General features: G+C 38.2%; 1 protein-coding gene across 1 annotated transcript; it reads right to left on the reverse strand.

Moving 5' to 3' along the window:
- Window positions 1-5,823: 5,823 nt before the first annotated feature.
- LOC105050546 (protein OCTOPUS) lies at window positions 5,824-8,502 on the reverse strand. Its single transcript, XM_010930616.4, has one exon. The coding sequence runs from the start codon at window positions 7,908-7,910 to the stop codon at window positions 5,973-5,975; it is 1,938 nt and encodes a 645-aa protein (XP_010928918.1). The 5' UTR covers window positions 7,911-8,502; the 3' UTR covers window positions 5,824-5,972.
- Window positions 8,503-24,955: the final 16,453 nt, after the last annotated feature.

A 24,955-nucleotide genomic window follows, 5' to 3' on the forward strand; every position in this document is an offset into this window, starting at 1 on the left:
TCAGTCTCGAAATGATGATCTTATCGGAAGGGTGATGGGCACAATCACAAACTCAAATACTACGGTTTTGATAGAATATAATGCTCATAGAAAATACTTGGAGTGGAAAGAAAAATTGGATAATGCTCTTGTATTATAGAATCATAGATTACTCCATACTATTTGACTCATTACATAAGGTCCTATATATAGATGCATGAATGTGACTCTTAGGCTATTCTCATGAATATAAGATAACTCTTGATTTTCTAAATGACCCTTAGTTTTCCTAAGTAGACTCTTTGATTTAAGAGTTACATGACTCTTTGATTTTCATAATATATTAATGACTAGACTCTTGAACTTTCACTAACATTAATTACAAATTAACTTCCTACACTCCCTCGTAATTTGTAATTTTCATAACATCTTTAATCACGAATTTGGACCACAACAAAGAGAAAAATCACGTACAACATAAGCTCTTCCTTTTGTTCTATGAGAATATGTCCCAGTATCTTCTTCAATCACTCTTTCTTCTATCTTCAGCTCTTTCATTGCGTTCTCATAATTTTTCTTCAAATCTTCATAACTTTCATACAAATCTTTCATAATAGTCTTGACTTCATCCATCTCTAGAAAATGAACATCTTTAATGATACTATTACAAATATCTTTCAAATATTTTATTGTTTGTAGCTCAACATTATTCTCAACTTCTTTCTTTGTAGCACCTTCATAACTATCAATCACTAATCTTTCACTCAAATCTTCAAATTCAACTGTTGCTACAAAGATTGATAAATGATCTGGTTCAGATTTTTCACATGTATACCTTGCTGGTGACAAATATAATTTTTCAAGTACCTCCTTGAACATTAGTTTGAATGGTGCAACTACAGATATAGACATTTCACCCTCCATTGCACACACTTGTTGTTGTTGATAAAGAGGTCTCTTTGCTTCAACCTCTCAATTTTACTGAAAAACTGCACTTATTTTTTTTTCTATTTTTACTTTTTCAAAAAACTCTCAAACTCTCTGGCTCTGAAGCTCGGAGGCACTTTGGCTTTAAAGCTCTGTGAGTTGCTTTGGAATCAATCCTATGCTTTGATAGTTGCTTTAGGATCGATCTTGCTCTGTTACCAATCTGTTGGAAGGATAATGGGCACAATCACAAACTCAAATACTACTACTTTGATAGAATATGATGCTCATAGAAAATACTTGGAGTGGGAGGAGAATTGGATAATATTCTTGTATTATAGAATCATAGATTACTCTACACTTCTTGACTCATTCTATAAGGTCCTATATATAAATATATGAAGGTGACTCCTAGACTACCCTCATGAATACAAAGTAATCCTTGATTTTCTAAATAATTCTTAATTTTTCTAAGTGGACTTTGATTTAAGAGTTACATGACTCTTTAATTTTCATAACATATTAATGACTAGACTTTTGAACTTTCATTAATATTAATTATAAATTAACTTCCAACAGATCCTACTGCTAAAAATAAACGAACTTGAAGAAGGATAGAATTCAACCAGCTCTGTTCAACTAATATCACATCCAACCCCACGATATGTTTCATAGTTGATTTGTTACGGGCTTCAATTTAGTCACCCCTGCTATTGTAACTTAAACTAATTCGCAGTGTTCTTCTTACTTTCATTCAGGAAAAAAAAGATTCATTATAAAAAACTTCAGATAAAATTAAAATGAAATGCTTCTATGCAAGTTATATATAGAAAACTAGAGATAAATCTTCAATTCTACTTTCAACTTAAAATCAGCTCCCTAAATGAGTTTTATGTAAAAGTAGCTATCTATTCTAAACATAAGCTAAAAGCAACTACTCATTTTGATTGAAATTATCCTTATATCCTTTAAAATACTGCAGTATTATATTATCATAGTGCAGTATTGCTTTACAATAAGATAGTATTAAATTATATTAGTATAGTATTTTTTTTATAATAATATAGTATTATTTTATTATATTATATTACTATAATATTTTTTATAATAAAATAATATTATATTATATTAATATAATATTTTTTATAATAATACAGTATTATTTTATTATATTTTATTAACGTAGCATTCCTTTACAATAAGATAGTATTATATTATCATAGTATAGTATTTTTTTATTATAATATTACTTTACAATATTACAGTATTACTTTATAATAGTATAGTGTTGCTTTTATTATAGTACAGTATTATTTTATAATAATATAATATTATTTATAATAATATAATATTACTTTATAATTACAAGAATAATTAGATCATTTCATCTTATTTGGATACTTATTTTTAAATTATATTTCAAATAAATTTTTTTTACTTAAAATTTAAATAAATAATTATTTTTAAATTTAAATTTAATTTAATATTTTTTATTAATTTTTTTAATTATACATATCAAATTTGATTATGTATTTGATAGAATGCATGCTATAATAGGAAGATGCCAAAACGGTTGATGAGATTGGATAAGCGTCTTTATGAACCGACAGATGCAGAATTAATGCGTTGTGACAGAAGCGTACATGGGGCACCAACAGCACATACGCATCAAGCAAGTTCCAATGGTTGCAGATGACAAGTTGCCATCACTTTCCCACGGAGGCAGAGAATTTCAATAAATAAACCATGGTACCATACGGAATGAAAATGACAGAGACCCAAGTTTCATTTCCATCCATGCTTTCCTACTGACTGCTAGAAGAGGATATGGGAACAGATTTAGCAGAATTCTTACTTGTCAACATAACATTATTGTTTAGAAGAAATTGATGAAAGAACATGTGCTTTCCTGTGTTGGGAGCACTCCATGCTGATTGAGCTAGATAACCCAGAGGGCATGCCATGTTCAACTCCGATTGCTGATTGATACTCTCGACAAAACTGTACGATCAAAGGCTGCTGATGCCTCAAGAGAAAGACTCGTACAGTCACGTTCCACCATATCTAACTTTAGCCCATCGTATGAACAATGAAACCAGCGTTCCGCCTCTAACCTTAAAGCTGAAGACTATGACCCATGGGTGTGGAGTAGCCGCAGTATCCTTTATGTATGGCCACACTAATTTACTTTCCTAGATGGTAGCAGGAAGTTGCATCCAAAGGCTCATCCCTCATCAGACTGATCTATCATTAATTATCCCGTCCCGTCCAGTTCTATCCAGCATGCTCTTGGCTATAGGCTCTGATATTTTGTTGGCCCCTCGATATCATTCCAATTGCCTGCTAAAACCTCAAGAGTATTTTCTTGGGGTTATATAAGAATTTAGTACTTGGCGGATTCTGCATTTTGGGAGTATTTTTAACTGGAAATGTGAAGCAGGCAGATTTCACAGTGGTGTTGCCATTTTAGAGAGGAAAAATCTGGTCATTCAACATAAATCTTAGGTAAAAACTCTTCAGACCACCATGGAGAAGGAAAGAACTGCTACTCTGTCATTTTTGTTTTCATTTTGCAATTGTTATACTGCATTAATCATTAATCAATAGTTCTCAAGACTTGTACAAGATCAAGCCCTTCTTCTGAGTTATACAATGAATTTACCCTGCGCAGCATGAGCACAATTAGAAATTTCCTTACAACGCAGTCATAACATTTCCAAAGTCATTACAGTTATCAATTTTTTTTCGCTTTGTTACTTGATCAAGTAGCTCTCCACAAAGAACAGTGCAACAGATTCCAAATTCTCTGATCTGATGACTCATGAGATTCTGTAGCCGGAGCATTAACGGTAATTAACAAGATTTCGGGCGGATTCAAGGTGACAACACCAACTTTTGGGTCCATTTATCATTCTCATTACTGAGGATGAATGTTACAGTCTGGTACTAGAATACAGTTTCTGAATCCCCCTATTTGCTGTTGCTCGTCTTCACACTTCCAACATCAGCTCTTGGCAATTTCAACAGTGTCCACCCACATGCGTTGGTGCCTCTTTTTACTTGATCTCAAGCCAGGGCTGCAATTTCGTCTGATGCATGATCTTATAATTTTGCATTGATCTGTCCAAAAAAACTGGAAATTGAAAACTTCTTCAAAGGATAAATGGAGATTCTCCTGTAGATTGGATTACCTGGAAAAATGAAAGGAAAGCAACAACCTATAGCATCATGCATTTATTATTCGAGTATTACAATAAATCAGTGACTGAAACTAAAATGCAAAACCGCACCACTGAACTGATAGTTAGAAACTCTACATGGCAACTACTAAGCCAAAGCCCCTAAACTATGGAAGTATGGGCTTAGATATGTTCGATTGTCATAATATTAACTCTATGTCAGGAACTTGGGATCCTAGTTAGTACAAAGCCACAGAAACTCAAAAATTTGTTTTTCAATATTATGATTAGCTTCACAGACAGTCGAAACAAATTCATGATTTGCTCCTCGTAAGTCAGAACTTTTGGAAGTGTAAATCTGTGACTTCTGGCTTGCCTCTAAAAACTGCAGTATCCTGTCTTACAGTTTCTTAAGTTACTTCTTTCCAAGTTTTGCTGTCCATCTTTAGAAGGTGCACCTTGCTTAAAGAGCATCCAAAGATCACAATCAGGGCAAGCAGCAATCATGTATTGCAGAAAGATGGTCGGGTAGACTACACTGCTTTGAACTGGACCAAGATGGGACCAAAGGTAGTGTTTCGGTATGCAATGATCTAAAAGGCATAGTATTTTAATTTGATTGAACTATTGGAATGATGAAAAGCATGATCTCCCTGAAAAGCATAGATAAGCAGTAAGTCCATTTGTTCAAAAAAGAAGACACTGATTGCAAAATAGTGTAGCTTGACATGAAAAGTCAAAAATATAAGATTGCAAATACTGTTAGAACATGCTCGAAGACAAGCAAATGAGTCCTCTGTCCTGAATAGTCGAACCATTACGAGCAGTCAAAAATGTGATAGCTTCTGCCTTGTATCATGAAGTGCAATCCTGCATCAACCATCTAGCTTTTTGTTGTTTGAAAGCTAGTGTAACTTGAAAAGCAACCATGAATTCTAAAAAGGTTCAAGATTGTAAATACAAGTAAAGCTAATTTATAGCTTGAAGCATCAACTGTTCATAACATTCTACACTAAAGTAGCTTTTAAAATGAGAATTGCATAAACCGCAAGCATCAGAGGTAAAAATTTTGGGGAAAATATAGCTGGTGTACATAAGCCCACCAAAAAAGAGTTTTGAAAGAAAGACAAGCTTTAGTATCAGGTAGCGCTGTAAATGTAGTAAACCGTATAGAAAAGAAGTATAGGTGTATATCGTGCACATATGGCAAGGAAGATAACAAGCTTGCAGACAGAGGATGCAATACAGTTTAAAAACAGCTAATTTCTACAGTTACACTAGCAACATGAACAAAAAAATATATATATATAAATAAAATAAAACAAGGTAGATAAAGATTAGCCCAGCTCATTTATAAGGTAAATTGAAATTCCTTGAGTTTGTATAGTTTGCAATCCATAATACCATATGGTTCACCAAAAAGTCACATTTCCTTAACGAAGTTAATGACAGGATGATGACCAACAAGTTCTACAGACTATCTGTTACCAGGACACCGCAAGCTTCATAATATTGCCTCAGCATAGCATTGTGAATCCAATTGGAATGCCAAAACTAAAGCAAGCAATTTTCCTAGCCAACTACCAAAAATATCTGCATGAGAAATTTCATCAAGAGCTAATCCTCCAGTAGTTGTTAGAGATTTGTCACCTTAGTGTGAGGTAGAATGACATTCTCCTTCAGTATTTTCAATCTCATTCTCTTATCAATGCGATTAAGAAGAACCAACAAACAGAAATGAGATCATCAAAGTGACCAACATAATGGGATAAAAGACAAACGTAAGCCAATGCAAATATTATGCTTCTCCTCCCAGCAAACAGAAAATACAGAAATATAAGTTTGCACCCAGGAAGAACATGAACCCGATTCAAGCCGGTTACTGGCTCAGTGCAATCGTAGCATGCTTCTGGTGAACGAATGAGAAATCATGTGCCTTTCCTTTGCCGACCTTCCATTCCTCCGGTTGCTCTGAATTGGTGGCAAGTAGAACCTCAGCAACCCATTATCAAAGTGGCTTGGAGAATACCTGGCACTCCGGTTCCTCTCCAACAGAAACTCCTCCCTCCTCTTCTTCTGATGCCCATTGGTCTCCACACTGCTCCTCCTCATGCTCCCAAACCCACCATTGCCGTTGAATGAACTCCTTGAACTCACACTGCTGTTGCTTCGCAAAATCTTGCCATTATAACCCCAACCCCGCAGCTCAGGCCATGACTCCGAGAAGGATCTCTCAACCACACGGGCTCCTCCTCTACTGCTGCTTCTCCGGTGTATAAAACCCCAAATGTTCCATGCCTTGCTCCACCTCCTCGACTTCTTTGCAGAACTTCCTTTACAAGAGTCTATGTAAGCCGACTCGAAGCTCTCGGACCGGTCATCCCTCAAAGAGTTCGAGCTCAAATCTCTTAAATCCCTATCAAGAAAGCTCCCCGCGTGGAACGGAAAGAACTCGGCGCCACCGGCAGGGGACACCTTGGCATTGGAGGCTGGCTTTGGCTCGCTGATCTCGACCACCGGTTTCTGGACGGAATTCGACCGCTCGAAGCTCCGACGACGGCGGCTAGATGTGTCCGAGTAGTAGTCCCGGGTCTGGGTGGAGCCCCCCGGGATAACAGCGTCCTCCTCGACAGGGATCTGGCCGTCCGACCGCTGGACGGCAGGGGCGGGAGCGGGAGCGGGAGCGGGAGCGGGAGCAGGAGCGGGGGCGGGGGCGGGGGCGTCCTCCACAACGGAGATCATGGGAAGGAGGCGAGGGAACATGGATCGGCCTCCGATGAGATAGCCGTCCCACGAGGCCCTCGGCTCGTCCCACGAAATACCGGGGTCGTCCAAGGAGAGCCGGCCGGCGTCCAGGGAGAACCGGGGATCGGTGTCGCAGGACCGCCGGCCGAAGGCGTCGACAGCGATCTCCGACTGGGTGTCGCGGAACCCGCGGGACGACTTGGGAGGTTTCTCCGGCGGCATCGCCGCTGCCTTGTCTCCGCCCTGCTTCTTGAACTTCTGCTTCCTCCGCCATTTCTGAAGCTTCTTGCTGAAGACGGAGGCGGCAAGCCAAAAGCTGCCCGCGAACTCCTTGAGGTCTTTGGAAGGGGGCTTCTTGGCCTGGGCGGAGTCGAGATCTATGTGGTCCTTCATCGGCTTCAGCTCCGCCTCCTCCACCTCTTCCCGCTCTCCTCCCTCGATCTCCCCAGACGTTCCGACCACCAGGGCGGGATCCACGACCCTGATTTCCTCCACATTGTCTTTATCCTCCTTCTCCTCCTCGTCCTCTTCGCGACTCTCCAGGACCGGAGCGGCGACGGAGGAGGGAAGAGGGAACCCTAGATTCCCGCACTCGGCCTCGATCTCTCCGGCAGAGGCAGCAGAGGGTTCCCGGACTCCGTGCTTGTCTCTCTCCTTGTCGTCCTGGTGGAAGAGGGACCAGAGGGTGTTGCGAACGCGGACGTCGCAGGACCTGCGCTGAGGCTCGAAGGCGGAGATGCGGGGACCCGAGAGACCGTCGCCGCGGCCGCAGGAGAACGACTTGCAGCGGCGGAGCTCCGGGCGCGAGAATGACGAGGAGGTGGCGTTGGAGGAAGTGCGCTGCGCTCCTCCTCCTCCACCGGAGGTGGCGGGGGCCTTAAAGAAGAGGGATTTGAAGGCGGAGGAAGCGGACTTCCGGCCGGAAGCGGAGGAGGTATCGAGGCCGGCGAGGCGCTCGCGGAGGCAGGAGGCGCAGAAGCCGGTGACGTGTTCGTCGGGATGGAGGGGGCAGGAGGAGGCCGGGAGGCGGTGAGGAGGCGGTGGGAGTTGGTGGTGAGTCGTCTGGACTTCGAGACTCATGGGTGCGTCCGCACGATCGTGATGATGCCTTCCTCCTCGACGTTGGTGCTGCGGTTGCTGCTTCTGCCAGTATTTGATGCGGCGGCGGCGGCGGCGGCGGTTCGGCTTCTTCTATTACTACTCGTGCTGCCGCTAGTTATTGTTGTTCTACACGTTATTATTCTTGACATGGTGACATCTCGACGTTTCCAGCTGTGCTCAGGCCCCGGCTGGGCTCTCAAAATGTGTCTCACTTCTCACTGAGCTCTCTATCCGGTCTGCTTCTTCGTCATTCAACGGTGGTCGATGGAATGTAGTCTGTGTGCCAGAGAAATTCCTCGTTGTTGGATTTCTGAGAATGGGAAGCAGGGAAGGGGAGAAGGATTGTGGGAGCAAGGGCGAAGGGAGTGGGAAAAAGGATATCTCAAAGAGGAGAGACAGATAGAGAGAGAAAGAGAAAGACTCGGAGCTGTCCGCAGAGTGTAACTAAATGAAAAAAAATAAGGAAAAGAGAAAAGCAAAAGTAATCACGCTTCGTCTTCCCGTTACACCTCCCATCTACTTTTCTTTTTCACTTTTTCTACTTTCAAATTTTCTTTCTCCCCATGTGTATTCTGGTTTTTGCCTTCCTTCTTTTAAGGGCCGTTATTTGTTCCCATATTCTTTGCAGCTTCTTTAATACGTACTTTTTTTTTTTTTTTTTTCCCCGAAGGATTTAGGACATCGATTATTTAACCATAGGCTTTTTAAAAAAAAAAAAAAACCAAAGGCTTACTCAATATGTGGAACCAGCCAATAATTATTTAACCTACACGCCTGTGGGATAAAAGAATTCCTTCGACAATAAAATAAATGCCATTTAACAAAAATGATAATGCACAAAGAAAGTTTAGGCACTCGATATATCATTCTCGTATTCCTCAATTTGACTACTAAACAGTACTTGCTGCTATATATGCCATTGGCAAGCAACTAAAAAAAAAAAACAATTACGTGTTCGATGCTTCACTCTTTTTTTTTAATAAAAATTTGTACTTTTGTAGCACTGCTTGAGAACAGAGCAATATGCTTGATGTGTAATTGTTTCCTTTGTTTTTTTTAATAATTAATAAAGAGGCCATTAGAGGGACAGAAAAGTTAACATCAGCCAGGCAACGTACTCTGGATCAACAGGAAGAGTTGCTGCGAAAAGCATTTTCCTTACGTTTGCTCCTATTTCTTCGAGAATATATATTCCTACAATTTTTGAAGTTTTACTCCTGGGACATGTGAATCTGGATAAAAAGCAACTATCTGTTCTACCAAAAAAAAAAAAGGCAAAACCATGTGGACAAGGTATTCATGTAAATTTCCCAACGGCAAATACATGGAGGGAACACGGTTTGTGCTGGTGCATGGCATTACTCAAACCACTAGCTTCCACCTCCGTCCGTAATAAAGCGCGACAAAGCACTAACTTTCTGCTATAATGGAGCTTCAAGAATGAATTAATGAGCGGAAGCTCTCCGGCTCGATGGCGGAAGAAGAAATAGTACGCCGGTCGCCAGGTCTGCCGTTCATCACTCCGTTCCATGGAATCAGACGGCTAGGACACGACTTAGACGCGGATACGAAGAACTGCAGCGGTGGGCCACACGTGTCTGCGGATCCCGGGAAAAAGGAAGGGGAGGCCTGGCGCGGGTCGGAAGGACGGTCGTCCGTCACGGAGATCACATGATGTTAGTAAGTGCCGTGCCTGCTATCGCTAATTACGTGGGGATTGGCGAGCGATCGAGAGGCGTCACGTCCATGTTTTAGTTTTTAGCGGGGCCCCTCCTCCCCATTGCCTTGGGGCTCGGAGCCTATAAAAGCGTCCTCCTGTCCTCCACTCTTTCTTTTCCGTCCTCTCTCTCTCTCTCTCTTCTCCACACACATGAGGTTTTGTCTCGTGTGTGGGGTGTGGTATCTATGGTGAGCTAACCCACACCAGACGACAAGACACGCCAAGCTTCACTCCCCCCCGATCAAAGGGAAACATAATTGATGTCATGCACTGGATGGTCACGAGAACCGGAATTTTCCATGAGAGAGAGAGAGTGATCATAAAAGTTATCAAGGGCCTCTGTAGCTTGCACATAAATAGCTTATACATGACCGAAGGACTACTATGGAAGCACAGCGGAGGAGAACGGATATGTTGGTTGCGACCGGGAATTAGCCGGATCTGGCCCTGGCTCGGTCGGGGGTGAGATGGGCCTATAGCTTTGAAACGTGGGGCTACATGGATACAAAATTTGTACCTAATGATGGTGTTAAATATTGAATTATTGTGCTTGGATTGTCTAAACTCTTCTGTCTATATGTATTATTATGGTCGATAATGTTCTTTATGCTTTGGTGGCGACTATAGAAGGATTTTGGTGGAGGGCAGTGCCGCGCGTAGGTTTTATTTTCTCTTTACTTCTCCTTCAAATCACACTTTCCGACGGGAAGGGATGAAGGAGGTCATTCCATCCGGGAGCGCATACAAAGAAGCGGACTTGGACGATGCCGAGGCCCGTTCACATTTTGTCGTGAATTCTTTAATATTTGGGGAAGATTCGGAGAGGGCAGGCAAAGTATGATCGGCTTGTCTTTGGAGCTTTTGGAGATGGGGTTCGAACTTTCTCTCTCCTTGCCTTTGTTTTTTTATACCTTCATCTTTGTTTCCTTCTCTCCTCTTTCGTGTAGTTCCCGATTCTTTATTAGAAAGTTGCAGCTCCATTTGCAATTATTAATCCTTCAACAGGATAACAAAAAGGCACCGAGAATTTTTATTGCTTTCTTAAGATATTGCTTTATCTCTGGAGATTACAGGGGATGATGTGCCGATGCGCCTCGATTACGTGTTGGAGGTGAGCTTAATTAACAAAAGCTACATAATAGTTGTTGGGATAGGTCCTCATCGTTAAGTCGGTCTCATCGGGAGACTGATTTCATTAGAAAGCTGAAGTCATCAGAAAATCGATCTTGTCGGAAGATTGATCTCATCAGAAAGCTGAGATCATTAAAAAGTCGATCTCGTTAGGAGATCGGACTCGTCGTAAGTCCGACTTTAACATCATCTGGATACATGGTATCGGCCCATGATCAATCTGTCTCAAAACTGTCTGTAAACGGAACACTCACCTCGGTTTGCTTCCGATCTTTTTTATCTTTCTTTCGATTAGCGGCCGACCTGAATCGGCGATTGGGTGATACCATTTGATAGGCTCATTCAGTCGACTTTCGGATCCTCTTCCTTCGACCCACGTTGGGCCTAATCTCAACTCTGGGTTCTCATCCTCTCGCCGACCACAATCCCCATTTGTGAGCCAAGATCCCAGAACACGAACATCGACTGAGCAGGTAAACCTCAAGTGTGGCAGCTATGCCAACCCATCGAGTCACATTAAGTCACATCATCTCTGAGAAGCTCACGTTGCTCTCAGGATTCTATGAGATGGCTCTTGCCTCTGACTACGACGGCCTCACACATGCTATGCAATGACAATATTCAAAAAAATCAAAAAAATCAGATTATGATGCCGCTCAGAGACACATTTAAATATCATATTTAAATATTTTTTAGTATAAATTATTGAAAAATATGAATTTTATATGTTGGGTATAAAATACCACCAGCCGAAGTTTGTAAAAGGCCAACCCTTCCAGGGCTTTTCCGGCTTTCGACCTTGTGTGGCGTCTTTCTGAACTCCCTCGACCGTCCGAGCTTCCATAATACCATTCGAACTTCTCCAATAATGAGCTCCCTCATTCATCTACCGGACTGCTCCAAATGCTCCCTGGGCTTCATTATCAGCCGGCTTTCTACAGTGATTGGCTACCCTCTGAATCTCTTCTAGACTTCCTCCTGCCACGAGCAACTTTACTCCGAACTTCTTCCGGACTTCATCAATGATCGAGCTTCTCCAACAACAGGACGTCCACAGTAACCAGACCACATCCAGGTTTCTACGGCAGTCGATCGCCTTCCGGATTTCATCCGAGCTCCTACAAGAACTGGATCTCTACCCCGAACTTCTATTGCAAGCGGACTTCATTCGAGCTCCTACAAGAGTCGGACTCCATCCGAACTTCTACAGTGGATGGATCATAGACGAACTCCTACAACGAACGGGCTCCACCAGCCGAATCTCTATTTCGAACTTCTTTCAGACATCATCAATGACCAAGCTTCTCCAGCAGTGGGACTTCTATAATAAGAAGTCTCCATCTGAGCTTCTACGACAACCGATCTTCGTCCGAGCTTCTACAATAAGCGAACTCCTTTCAGACTCCTACAAAAGCCGGAATACAGCAGAATTGAATCCCGAACTCCTCCAACGTTCGATCTTCTACAGTATCCTCAAGACTCCTCCAGCAAACAAACTTCCACAACGCCATCCGAACTCCACTGTCGGACGACCCCCTGTCGGATTTCTCATGAAACTGGACCTCTCCGGTGGACAATCTTCAGACGAGTTTCTACATCAGGCAAATCCCAAACAGACTTCTCTAGCAATCGAACTCCTACCGGACTTCACCAATAGAAAGTCCTTGTCTGAGCTTCTACAGCAGATGACTCTCGCCTGTAGCATCAGTGCCTAAAGCATCCGACAATAGTAGACTCGTCAGCAACCTCGAAAACATTCGAGCTTTTTCTGGATTGTTGAGACAGAGAGCCATTCCGCTCCATCAGACGTCCTAGCCGAGCTTCAGCCGTCAGGCCCGAACTCTCTGGCAAGTCACGACAATGGCCACTACCCTACTCCACTCTTTGTAACGGATTCCACGTGGCTCCACCACTCTCTGGCAAGTCGCGACAACAGACACCACTCCACTCTCCATAACAAACTCCACGTGGCCTTGAACGGCCTCCTGACATCACTACTCTCCGTAATAAACTCCGCGTGGCCCCGAACGGCCCACTACCAGACGGTTACAGACGTCGCTGTCAATCAGTTACGCTCTCCGTCTATAAAAAGAGACCCCCAGATACGTTTTTCTCTAAGCTCTAAACTCTATCTCGAAACTTTGCTAAAATCCTATTTGAGTGCTCCATTTCTGTTGAGGTAGAGTACTGACTTGAGCGTCGGAGGGTCTTGCCGGAGCACCTCCAACTCCGATTTAGACTTTCCTTGCAGGTCCCGACGGCGGACGCGATTTTCTCGACTCCATCTTCTTCGGCGTCAGCGGAATTCTGCACCAACATTATACAACCAGATAAGTTAGCTTTTTCGATCTCCATTATTCTACATTTATTGCATAAAAATCATATTTAGATATTTTTGGATGAAATATTCTTATATCAATATAATTAAATAATAAAATATATTATTATATTCTATTGTATATTGCAATAATGCAAATTATACTGAAATTTAATATAGTAAAACATAAAATCATATAATAAAGTATAATATATTATATAATTAATATAATGTACTTCCTATTTTTTTCTCTCGAGAAGGGATGGAAAGGAGAACTGTTATAGCCCAAACCAAGCCCACTAAAGCCCATTAAACAAAAAAAAAAAAAAAAGAAAACAGAGCAGGAAGACTCCCGATCGGAGTCTTCCTCTTCTCCGATCAAGAATCGGAGTCCTAGGGCCATTGAAAGACCCTAGGACGAGCTCTATAAGAACCCTTCCCCTCTCCTCTATGGGTAGACCCTTCCGTCGCCGTCGATTGCCGGAGATTTTTCTCCGATTTTCCCGTTTGAAGCCGTGACTCCTCGACCCGTGTTCGCCGCGATTTCTCGCCGGTGGGGGTCACCGGAGGTTGTGGTAAGGTCTCCCTCCTCTCCCTCTCTTCTCTCCCTTCTTTCCCGTGCCTGTGTGCACGATGGCCGGCGACGGGTGTCGCCGGATTTAGTTGGAGAAAGAAACCCCCTGTTCGCCGCCTCTTTCCTCTAATTTTCCGGCGCCGACGGTCACGCCGACCGCCGGCCCTGGTCTCTCCGAACCCGGGAGAGTCGGCCGTTGCCGCCGGCCACCTCCGGCCATGAGATGGACGTGATCGGCCGATCAAGGCACGGGGACCTCTAGGTCCCCTGTTTCGGCCCAATGAAAGCCCGGGAAGAAAAGAAGAAGAAGAAGAAGGAAAAGAAAAGAAAAAGAAAAGAAAAAGAAGAAAAAGAAAAGAAAAAGGAAAAAGAAAAAGAAAAAAAAAAAAAAAGAAAGAAAAAAAAAATAATAATAATATAATAATAATAAATAGGATTTTCTCTTCTCTCTCTTCCATGAAGAAAAAGAAAAAAAAAAAAAGAGAGAAAGAAAGAAAAGAAGAAAGAGAAAAATAAAATTAATTAATAAATAATGAGATAAATAATAAAATATGAGAAAGAGAGTTTCTCTCTCTTCCCTCTCTCTCTTCAGCTTGAATTAGTATTTTTCTCTCTCTAAAATTGGATTTTCTCTCTCTACTTTCTCTCTCTAGAATTCTCTCTCTAGATTATCTCTCCTAAGATTTCTAGAATTTTGAGAAGAATGATGATGAATTTAAATGATCCTCGTGATGGATTTTTGATCCGTGATCGTCGGACGGTACACCGACATCCACTTTGATCAGATCAAGTATTTTTAGATTTTATTTCTCATGATCTTATTTAATTATCCACATGATAATTTTAACATGATTTGATATGATCAATCAGAATTTGTTGAATCATATTGTCTGAAGAATTCAAGATGGATTTTCTCTCTCTAGAATTTTCTCTCTCTAGAATTTTCTCTCTCTAAAATATTCTCTCTCTTGATTGATTCTCTCTCTAAAAAAATGTTAGTGAATGAAGAAATTTCTTTTAATAAGTCTGATCTGATTCTAATGAAGAACCTTGATCCATGATTGTCAGACAACGTACTGGCACCCACTCTAATCAGACCATGAATCTTTAGATTTGATCATTCCATGATTTGCGATCTAGCCATGACTTGATTTGATCACATTGATTTCACCAATCAAGATATTGGACCCATCGTAATATTGGATTGTGTCACCTGATCAATTCGAATTGTACCTCATGAATTCTCTCTCCTCTGATTTTCTCTCTCCACTTGATTTTATGAAATCGATGAAGAAACCTTGGTCCTATCACTTCGAATCCGATTTGATCTGATAGTCAAACTTTGGATCGTTTAGGTCCTAATTAGATTTTGATTAGATGAAATTAGATGATCGGACCCAATCTAAACCGTTGAAATATAGAATTCGTATTCTTTCTAATTATTCAAATTGATTCTGTATAGGATTGTGGATGTTTGATCATGGGATATCGCGATATGATCTACGAACAGAATTTTTGGAAGAAAATTTATAGAATTTTATGGATTTATTGGAAATGCGTTCGAGGTAAGTAATGTTTCACCTTTTCTAGATTCATCGGCAAATTATAGTGTATTCTTCTGACATGATTTGTGAAACGATGCATGAATTGGATGAATGGTATTTTTGTTATGAAAATATCTTATTTGAAATGTTATGATGAAGCATGATTGAATATATTGATTTCATGATGCATTATATTGATTGATTTCGATACTACATGATTATATGTTTTATTATCGAAATTAGAATATGAAACATGATTTATGAAGAATTATGATATAAGAAACAATAAGAATTGACAACCTGACTGTGTTGAGGACCCCGCCAACGGGGGCATATACGTTGGCAATTGACTGTCCTGAGGATTTGTGTCGCCAGTAAGACCAGCGACATGTCGCCAGATAGACCAGCGACAAAACCGCCAGTTAGACCAGCGGTTCCAAAGGACTTGGCTGCCAGATGATTCGCAGCCCACCGCAAGCAGATACGCGGTATTATGACCCTGCCACAGGGATAATGTGGTCATAGCTCATGGTTGACGAAAAGAAATCGAAGAACAAAAGAAATTGAAATCCCGAAAGAAACTTGAAATTTCGAAAAAGAAATGAATTTGACATGAATTATATTGCATAATTGAAATTGATTTCGAATTGATGAACTCTATATGCTTATTTTCTATAAATGATTATTTACTTATATGCCTGATGAAATCTGTTGAGAAGTGATCGTTGCTTACTGGGCTGTCTAGCTCATTACCTCTTATTTTACTGTTTTTACAGATATTGAGGAATTAAGATGATACAAGATATGAATAGAAGAGTGATCAGAAGCAGAATCTTCGTACTTTTATTTTAGGTTGGAAGGCTTATTGAATTTGGTGTAAGACCTATGAATCATTGTTGAATTTATTAAGATATTAAAGAAAAAAATTTAGATCGTTATATTTTGGATTTAAATTATTGACTAATTATTCCGCTGTTGTTTTAGGATAGTATGATAAGATGCCTTGCATGCTTATGGGAAGAGTTTTCTATGAGTATGCGGCGGTTGCCATGACCCTCGATTCAAAATCTCGGGTCGGGGGCGTGACAATTAATATGGTATCAGAGCATAAGTGGATGAATTATGAAACATAGAATCAGATATAGAATGGGTGTAAGTGGATAGACACCAGGGACATTATAGTATAGATCTTTGATGATTGTAGTTGGAGAAATATTTATAAATTTTGATTAAATATTGAGATTTTGTTTGAAAGGATCACAATAGATTATAACATATAGAATTTGAAATATGATGGATGATCTATTGATCATGATATGATTAGTTAGATCTTGATCGAAAGTAATCACAAAAGGATTGATATAAAATTGTATTGTGCATTATGGTTATTAAATTGATCATTGATTATTCAAGTGAATCGTAAGTTCAAATTCGATGTGAGAATAATACTATGATATTACTTCTAGTTGAGAAGTTGACTATTATTGGCAAGATAAAGATTTGATAATAAAATATTATTCCAGAATGGGCTAAGAAAAATCTTTTATGATGCTTGATTGGAATATTTATTGAAATTGAACTTGGTATGTGGATCATATATATAAAGTGGCATATTATGATGAATGTATATTTGGAGATATTGCAAAGAAACCTATTTCTTATTGATGAAATCGATTATGAGGTTGTAGAATATTCATCGTACCGGAATCTTTGAATCATCATCCTTAGATCTAGAAAATAGATCTTATTATATCTCTTGGAGACTACCTGATATGTATGAAATTTTAATTTAAAGATTCCGTATCTAAGTTGATCAAGAGATTTTCTGATATTATTATTGAGGTTGTTAATAAAAAATTGATACCTTTAGATTAAGATAAAAGATCTGATTTATATTTATCTCAGATTAAGAGATCCATGTGATTTTACAATTTAGAAAATTGGGATTTAGGAATTGATATGGAGTTCCTTTGCTTTTGTTAACGAGGTCCCTAATTGAATCTATTATTAAATAGAGATTTGATTTTTGAAGCTTGTATGATTATTATGAAAGGATATTTGATAGATATTGAAGATCCTGATGATAAAAATTTTAGAAAAGAAAATATTAATAATTTGAAATTCATATATATTCAGATTATGTCCAAATTTGATGGAGCATCGAAGAATTTTCTCGTTGATTTGACTTATAAAGATTTTTTTGGTTTGAAAATTATCGAATTGAATTGATATGAGAATTGAGATTTGATTCATATTGATTATAGTAAATCTATATGATGGTTTAAATATGATATTGGACTAAGGGTTAATCAAGATTATTGTACATCAGTAAAGATATGAATGAGAATCGAAAGTTAATCTTTGATTTCAATTAAAATTTGAAATTTTAGGATAAAGAAATAATTTGATCCAATTTTTTTTGGTGAACCTAAGAAATTTTGATTGTTAGATCAGAGTGCGCAGCGGAAGCATGGTAATCTGAACTACTTTGAGTAAGTCAGGAATGTTGATTCTCTGAGTCAAAGAATTATAATAAATGATATAGTTTGATATAAAAAAAAAAAAAAAAATTTAGATATCCTAATGTGACTTTTAAAAGTAGTGCTTCCACCTACTATGCTACAAAAATAATTAGCATCCTAATTCTAGGATGGGTGGACCTTTGATTTTTGATTTTAGATTTAGAATATTTAGAGATAAATTTTCTCTATTCTAGAAATAAATTTTATAATTCTTTATTTATTAAGAAGAATTTGAGATTGTTTATCGAATGATGATTTTGATCTTAGATTAGTATACTCAAATAATTATCTCCAGGGTATAATGAAATTTGAAGTTAGAACTCTTTTGATTATTATTATTTCTCAGACTGAATGAAAAAGATTGAGGTTATCTGTTGATATTGACGATTGTTCTACAAAAGATAGAATGGAGTTATTCATAATTTGATAATGAATCGATTAATTAAGAGTTGTTAATGTTTAGATAAAGAAAATTGATATACTTACTTAGAATAGAGACATTGATTTTGATTATAAGAAAAATATAGTTTTGATTTAGATCAATTTTTGAGTTATTGATTTTTATTATGGAATGACTTAATGATAAAATTTGCTTCAAGAATTAGAATATTTAAGAGTTTGAGGGTTTGAGTAAGAGAACTTCAATGACTAGAAAATAGTGATATTGATTTCAATCAACAATGGTGATATTGATCTTTATGAAATGACTTAATGATGAATGAAGTTCTTATGCAAGAATAGAGACATTGATCATTTTCTATTCACAAGAGATAGATTTGATTTTAATTTGAGTCATGAGATATTGAATATTAATTTTTACAGGAAATGAGATCATAATTTTGAAATCTTGAAATATTGAAAATCTTTGAGATGTTGATCTTGATGAATAAGAAAATGAATAGTTCCGTATCAGATTGATATTAATGTATTGACTTTTTCCTTATGAAATGATTTAAGAATGAATTTGTATTAAGAATTAGAATTTTGAAATAATTGAGGATGAGATTCAAGTAAGAAACTATGAAGACTCAAGCAAAAATATCCCCAGCTCTTCGAGACTACAGGTATGAAAATTTCGAGGACGAAATTTCTTTTTAGGGGTGAAGAATGTTATAGCCCAAACCAAGCCCACTAAAGCCCATTAAACAAAAAAAAAAAAAAAAGAAAACAGAGCAGGAAGACTCCCGATCGGAGTCTTCCTCTTCTCCGATCAAGAATCGGAGTCCTAGGGCCATTGAAAGACCCTAGGACGAGCTCTATAAGAACCCTTCCCCTCTCCTCTATGGGTAGACCCTTCCGTCGCCGTCGATTGCCGGAGATTTTTCTCCGATTTTCCCGTTTGAAGCCGTGACTCCTCGACCCGTGTTCGCCGCGATTTCTCGCCGGTGGGGGTCACCGGAGGTTGTGGTAAGGTCTCCCTCCTCTCCCTCTCTTCTCTCCCTTCTTTCCCGTGCCTGTGTGCACGATGGCCGGCGACGGGTGTCGCCGGATTTAGTTGGAGAAAGAAACCCCTTGTTCGCCGCCTCTTTCCTCTAATTTTCCGGCGCCGACGGTCACGCCGACCGCCGGCCCTGGTCTCTCCGAACCCGGGAGAGTCGGCCGTTGCCGCCGGCCACCTCCGGCCATGAGATGGACGTGATCGGCCGATCAAGGCACGGGGACCTCTAGGTCCCCTGTTTCGGCCCAATGAAAGCCCGGGAAGAAAAGAAGAAGAAGAAGAAGGAAAAGAAAAGAAAAAGAAAAGAAAAAGAAGAAAAAGAAAAGAAAAAGGAAAAAGAAAAAGAAAAAAAAAAAAAAAGAAAAAAAAATAATAATAATATAATAATAATAAATAGGATTTTCTCTTCTCTCTCTTCCATGAAGAAAAAGAAAAAAAAAAAAGAGAGAAAGAAAGAAAAGAAGAAAGAGAAAAATAAAATTAATTAATAAATAATGAGATAAATAATAAAATATGAGAAAGAGAGTTTCTCTCTCTTCCCTCTCTCTCTTCAGCTTGAATTAGTATTTTTCTCTCTCTAAAATTGGATTTTCTCTCTCTACTTTCTCTCTCTAGAATTCTCTCTCTAGATTATCTCTCCTAAGATTTCTAGAATTTTGAGAAGAATGATGATGAATTTAAATGATCCTCGTGATGGATTTTTGATCCGTGATCGTCGGACGGTACACCGACATCCACTTTGATCAGATCAAGTATTTTTAGATTTTATTTCTCATGATCTTATTTAATTATCCACATGATAATTTTAACATGATTTGATATGATCAATCAGAATTTGTTGAATCATATTGTCTGAAGAATTCAAGATGGATTTTCTCTCTCTAGAATTTTCTCTCTCTAGAATTTTCTCTCTCTAAAATATTCTCTCTCTTGATTGATTCTCTCTCTAAAAAAAGGTTAGTGAATGAAGAAATTTCTTTTAATAAGTCTGATCTGATTCTAATGAAGAACCTTGATCCATGATTGTCAGACAACGTACTGGCACCCACTCTAATCAGACCATGAATCTTTAGATTTGATCATTCCATGATTTGCGATCTAGCCATGACTTGATTTGATCACATTGATTTCACCAATCGAGATATTGGACCCATCGTAATATTGGATTGTGTCACCTGATCAATTCGAATTGTACCTCATGAATTCTCTCTCCTCTGATTTTCTCTCTCCACTTGATTTTATGAAATCGATGAAGAAACCTTGGTCCTATCACTTCGAATCCGATTTGATCTGATAGTCAAACTTTGGATCGTTTAGGTCCTAATTAGATTTTGATTAGATGAAATTAGATGATCGGACCCAATCTAAACCGTTGAAATATAGAATTCGTATTCTTTCTAATTATTCAAATTGATTCTGTATAGGATTGTGGATGTTTGATCATGGGATATCGCGATATGATCTACGAACAGAATTTTTGGAAGAAAATTTATAGAATTTTATGGATTTATTGGAAATGCGTTCGAGGTAAGTAATGTTTCACCTTTTCTAGATTCATCGGCAAATTATAGTGTATTCTTCTGACATGATTTGTGAAACGATGCATGAATTGGATGAATGGTATTTTTGTTATGAAAATATCTTATTTGAAATGTTATGATGAAGCATGATTGAATATATTGATTTCATGATGCATTATATTGATTGATTTCGATACTACATGATTATATGTTTTATTATCGAAATTAGAATATGAAACATGATTTATGAAGAATTATGATATAAGAAACAATAAGAATTGACAACCTGACTGTGTTGAGGACCCCGCCAACGGGGGCATATACGTTGGCAATTGACTGTCCTGAGGATTTGTGTCGCCAGTAAGACCAGCGACATGTCGCCAGATAGACCAGCGACAAAACCGCCAGTTAGACCAGCGGTTCCAAAGGACTTGGCTGCCAGATGATTCGCAGCCCACCGCAAGCAGATACGCGGTATTATGACCCTGCCACAGGGATAATGTGGTCATAGCTCATGGTTGACGAAAAGAAATCGAAGAACAAAAGAAATTGAAATCCCGAAAGAAACTTGAAATTTCGAAAAAGAAATGAATTTGACATGAATTATATTGCATAATTGAAATTGATTTCGAATTGATGAACTCTATATGCTTATTTTCTATAAATGATTATTTACTTATATGCCTGATGAAATCTGTTGAGAAGTGATCGTTGCTTACTGGGCTGTCTAGCTCATTACCTCTTATTTTACTGTTTTTACAGATATTGAGGAATTAAGATGATACAAGATATGAATAGAAGAGTGATCAGAAGCAGAATCTTCGTACTTTTATTTTAGGTTGGAAGGCTTATTGAATTTGGTGTAAGACCTATGAATCATTGTTGAATTTATTAAGATATTAAAGAAAAAAATTTAGATCGTTATATTTTGGATTTAAATTATTGACTAATTATTCCGCTGTTGTTTTAGGATAGTATGATAAGATGCCTTGCATGCTTATGGGAAGAGTTTTCTATGAGTATGCGGTGGTTGCCATGACCCTCGATTCAAAATCTCGGGTCGGGGGCGTGACAAGAACAGATCTAGATTTATGCATAGGCATGCTGCGAATAATTGAACCAGAAACGATAAATGATAGTGGGTTTAGTTGTTGTGATTTTTAAGGGCTTTCATTATTAGGATGATATCTTTTTGAAGGAGGCAGTAACTATGGTCCTACATTAAGAATTATTTATTAAAAGATAAACAAAGGTAAAGAAGATCACTATAAGATAACATAGAAATATTGATCATTGATTCAACAATTAAAGATTTTTCTTAAAATTATAATTTAATATCTATACATTTCCTTATTAACCATCAGATAGGTGTCCACTCTAGCTTCGACACTTGTAATTTTCAGTTTTTATCATCTCTTCCACTTTCTCACGATGGTTGTCACAGTCAATTCTGGTCATTTGTGCTTACTTTCTATGTCCTAGTCTTCCGATAACCATCTCTTGCTTACCTTCGATCAAGTTTTTTTTTTTGATAAGAATACCTTCTATCAAGTTGATGTCTTAATATAGAATGTGATTGGCCTTTAAATCAATACTTGCTCTCTGGTAGGCTATACTTACAAACAGCCGATATCTACCAACTCTTTAGGATTCGATTTGTCTCGAGTAACTTCTCAGCCTGATTCAACTAGTTTCCTTTAGATGTCACTCCGCTTGTCTCATGTAGCTCACGTGGTAACTTGATCGGCCTACATATATATTTTTTTTAGTTCATCATTTAATTTTATTTAAGCCCCCCCCCCCCCCCCCCCACCCGGATCTGACAATGTGGCATCATCTTAGCCGGCCTTTATGGTCCTTGATGCGATGGTGATGTTAGCAGCATCATCCAGCACTTGACTCCAGTTGGTGGTCTTTGTGCTCATTCGATATATCAATCTTAAATGCCCAGTCTATTTTTTATTACCAAGATTAGAACATCTCATTACTACTTCATCCCTAGCACCACCATGTGACTGCTAAGTGGCCTTTTGACTTCTGCTATAATTTAGGATGCGGTGTAATAAACATGATATTATTTCATTGTTTCTTGATTATTAATATATTGTGCAATATAATACGTATGTGAGTATTTACAATATAATAGTATAAATTATAGTAATTATTATATAACCTAATATAATATAGTATTGTGTAATATATTACAGTAGTATTTTATTTAAATATATATATATATTATTATTCCTTGGTTATTATTTTATTATATGGTATTTGTCTATTAGCAGTAGTGAAATGTCATTAATATTTGATAAGAAAAATTGGCTAAGTCCTCTTACAAGAGTTATGTGAGGCTACATGTGTGGTTAATTGGTTTGTGGTGTGATATAAACACCATATTACAATGAAATAATATTGAAACACGTAACGCTAGAACATCATAGTAGTAGAGTATTTAATAATGTTATAATATAAAATATATTATTATAATAGTATTTGATAATTTATTTGAATATTTTAGGCAGGATAAATTTTACACTTGTATATGTGTGAATGAAGATACTGCACAAGTGCATAAGCAAGTTTCATCATGTCGGAGGGTGGAAGTGGATCAAATTAGCCAAGTGCAATTCTAAGTTCATGACTGGTGCAACTTGTATACCATAAGATGGAAGTGAACATAGTAACATATTAATATTATTATATAATACTATAGTATTGTGAGAGCAAGCTATAAAGTAGACAAAGTTCCAATATTGTATTGATAACTACTTGTGCATGTCTCTTCTTATATGACGCATGTTATATGAAAACTATTTGACATCTTAACAACCATAGAATATGTTGAATAAAATGGAGAAAATCTAAATTTTGAAAGGCTTTATATATATATATATATATATATATATATATATATATATATATATATATTCAAATTTTTCATGCTTGATTACGTTTAACCAAGTATCCAATGCTGTTTTGTACGTGGAACCTTGGAAAGAAAAACTCTGGCCAAGCCGTAGAGGCTTGTTCATATTATATGCTCTTGAAGGTTTGAACCCAAAGTCTTGGCAAGGTTCTAGGATCGGATGTATTGGAGGTTTGATAGAAAATATTGATTGTCCCGCAGTTTGGAACGTAAATATTTGCTTAATTTGTAGGGTTACGAGTTGGCAGTTCAAACTTTGAAAATATATGCAGAGGACCGACAACTTCATGTACCTTAACAAGTGAGAAATATCTAGCAGTTTTTTATCAAAAAAAAAAAAATTGTAGCAGTTATACTAAATAAAAACATGCTATCATCATGCAAGAATTAATATTGTAGCGGCCAATTCCCTATTGTCTGTCACCGATGATGAGTACCTGCAAAATAGCATTCTCACAGACTGGAGTTATGTCCGATAAAGACTCTCAGATGCTTAAATCAGAGAAAAAATTGATGAACAGTATATTTTTGAATATCGAAAGTAGCAGAGCTCTGACTCAAATATGTCTTACCGATGCTGTTCACTTATCCTTCTTTTATAAATGATTCTGATGTAACTATCGAGCATGTGGTCCCACTTTTTATGGCGCTAAATTATAGAGCCATAATTGTGGAGTTAGTAAGTTGTTAATTCTCACTAATTATCGTGACACGTAGTCAATAACCATTTATAGCGGTTATAGTATGCAGAACAGATTGGCCGACTATATGCAGGTAGTGCCGATATGTTAGTAGAAGGTCTGAGCGAACCATCGGCCAGTAATTCTGATGTACCAATGGTCTTGGGTCGGAGGTTATTCAAGCTGTCTACTGTTAATCGATAGTAGCCGAATGTCAATCGGTCTACCGACAATGAGTCAGTGTGATTTGTCCAGTCAGTCGAAGTTGTATGTTCGATCGGTCAGCTTTTGTTGAGTCAAAGTTGGAGTTGGTTGACTTGAGTCAAGGGTCAATTGATTTATTCCAACAGTTGCCCATCACTTTCAAGTCCAAGATGATCTGTCGTGTGCCACCACATAGTTTTGTCACGTTGGATGAAGGGAGTTATTTTGTATCATATCGAGCCATGATTTGACTGCTAATTTTTTTTGGGATATGAGCGTCGGCTGTTTTGTCGTTACGATGAGTACAGAATCATCATTAGACTGTCATATTGACAGGATGATTCAGTATCGGATGTCGTTTCAGAAAGACGATTCGATGTTGGACGATATAATTCTGACAAGTAGATCTTTGCCATGTGTTCAAATGTTATTGGGTCGGAGTTGTTCA

Source organism: Elaeis guineensis, chromosome 10 (genome assembly GCF_000442705.2).
Source record: "Elaeis guineensis isolate ETL-2024a chromosome 10, EG11, whole genome shotgun sequence".
NCBI lineage: Eukaryota > Viridiplantae > Streptophyta > Magnoliopsida > Arecales > Arecaceae > Elaeis > Elaeis guineensis.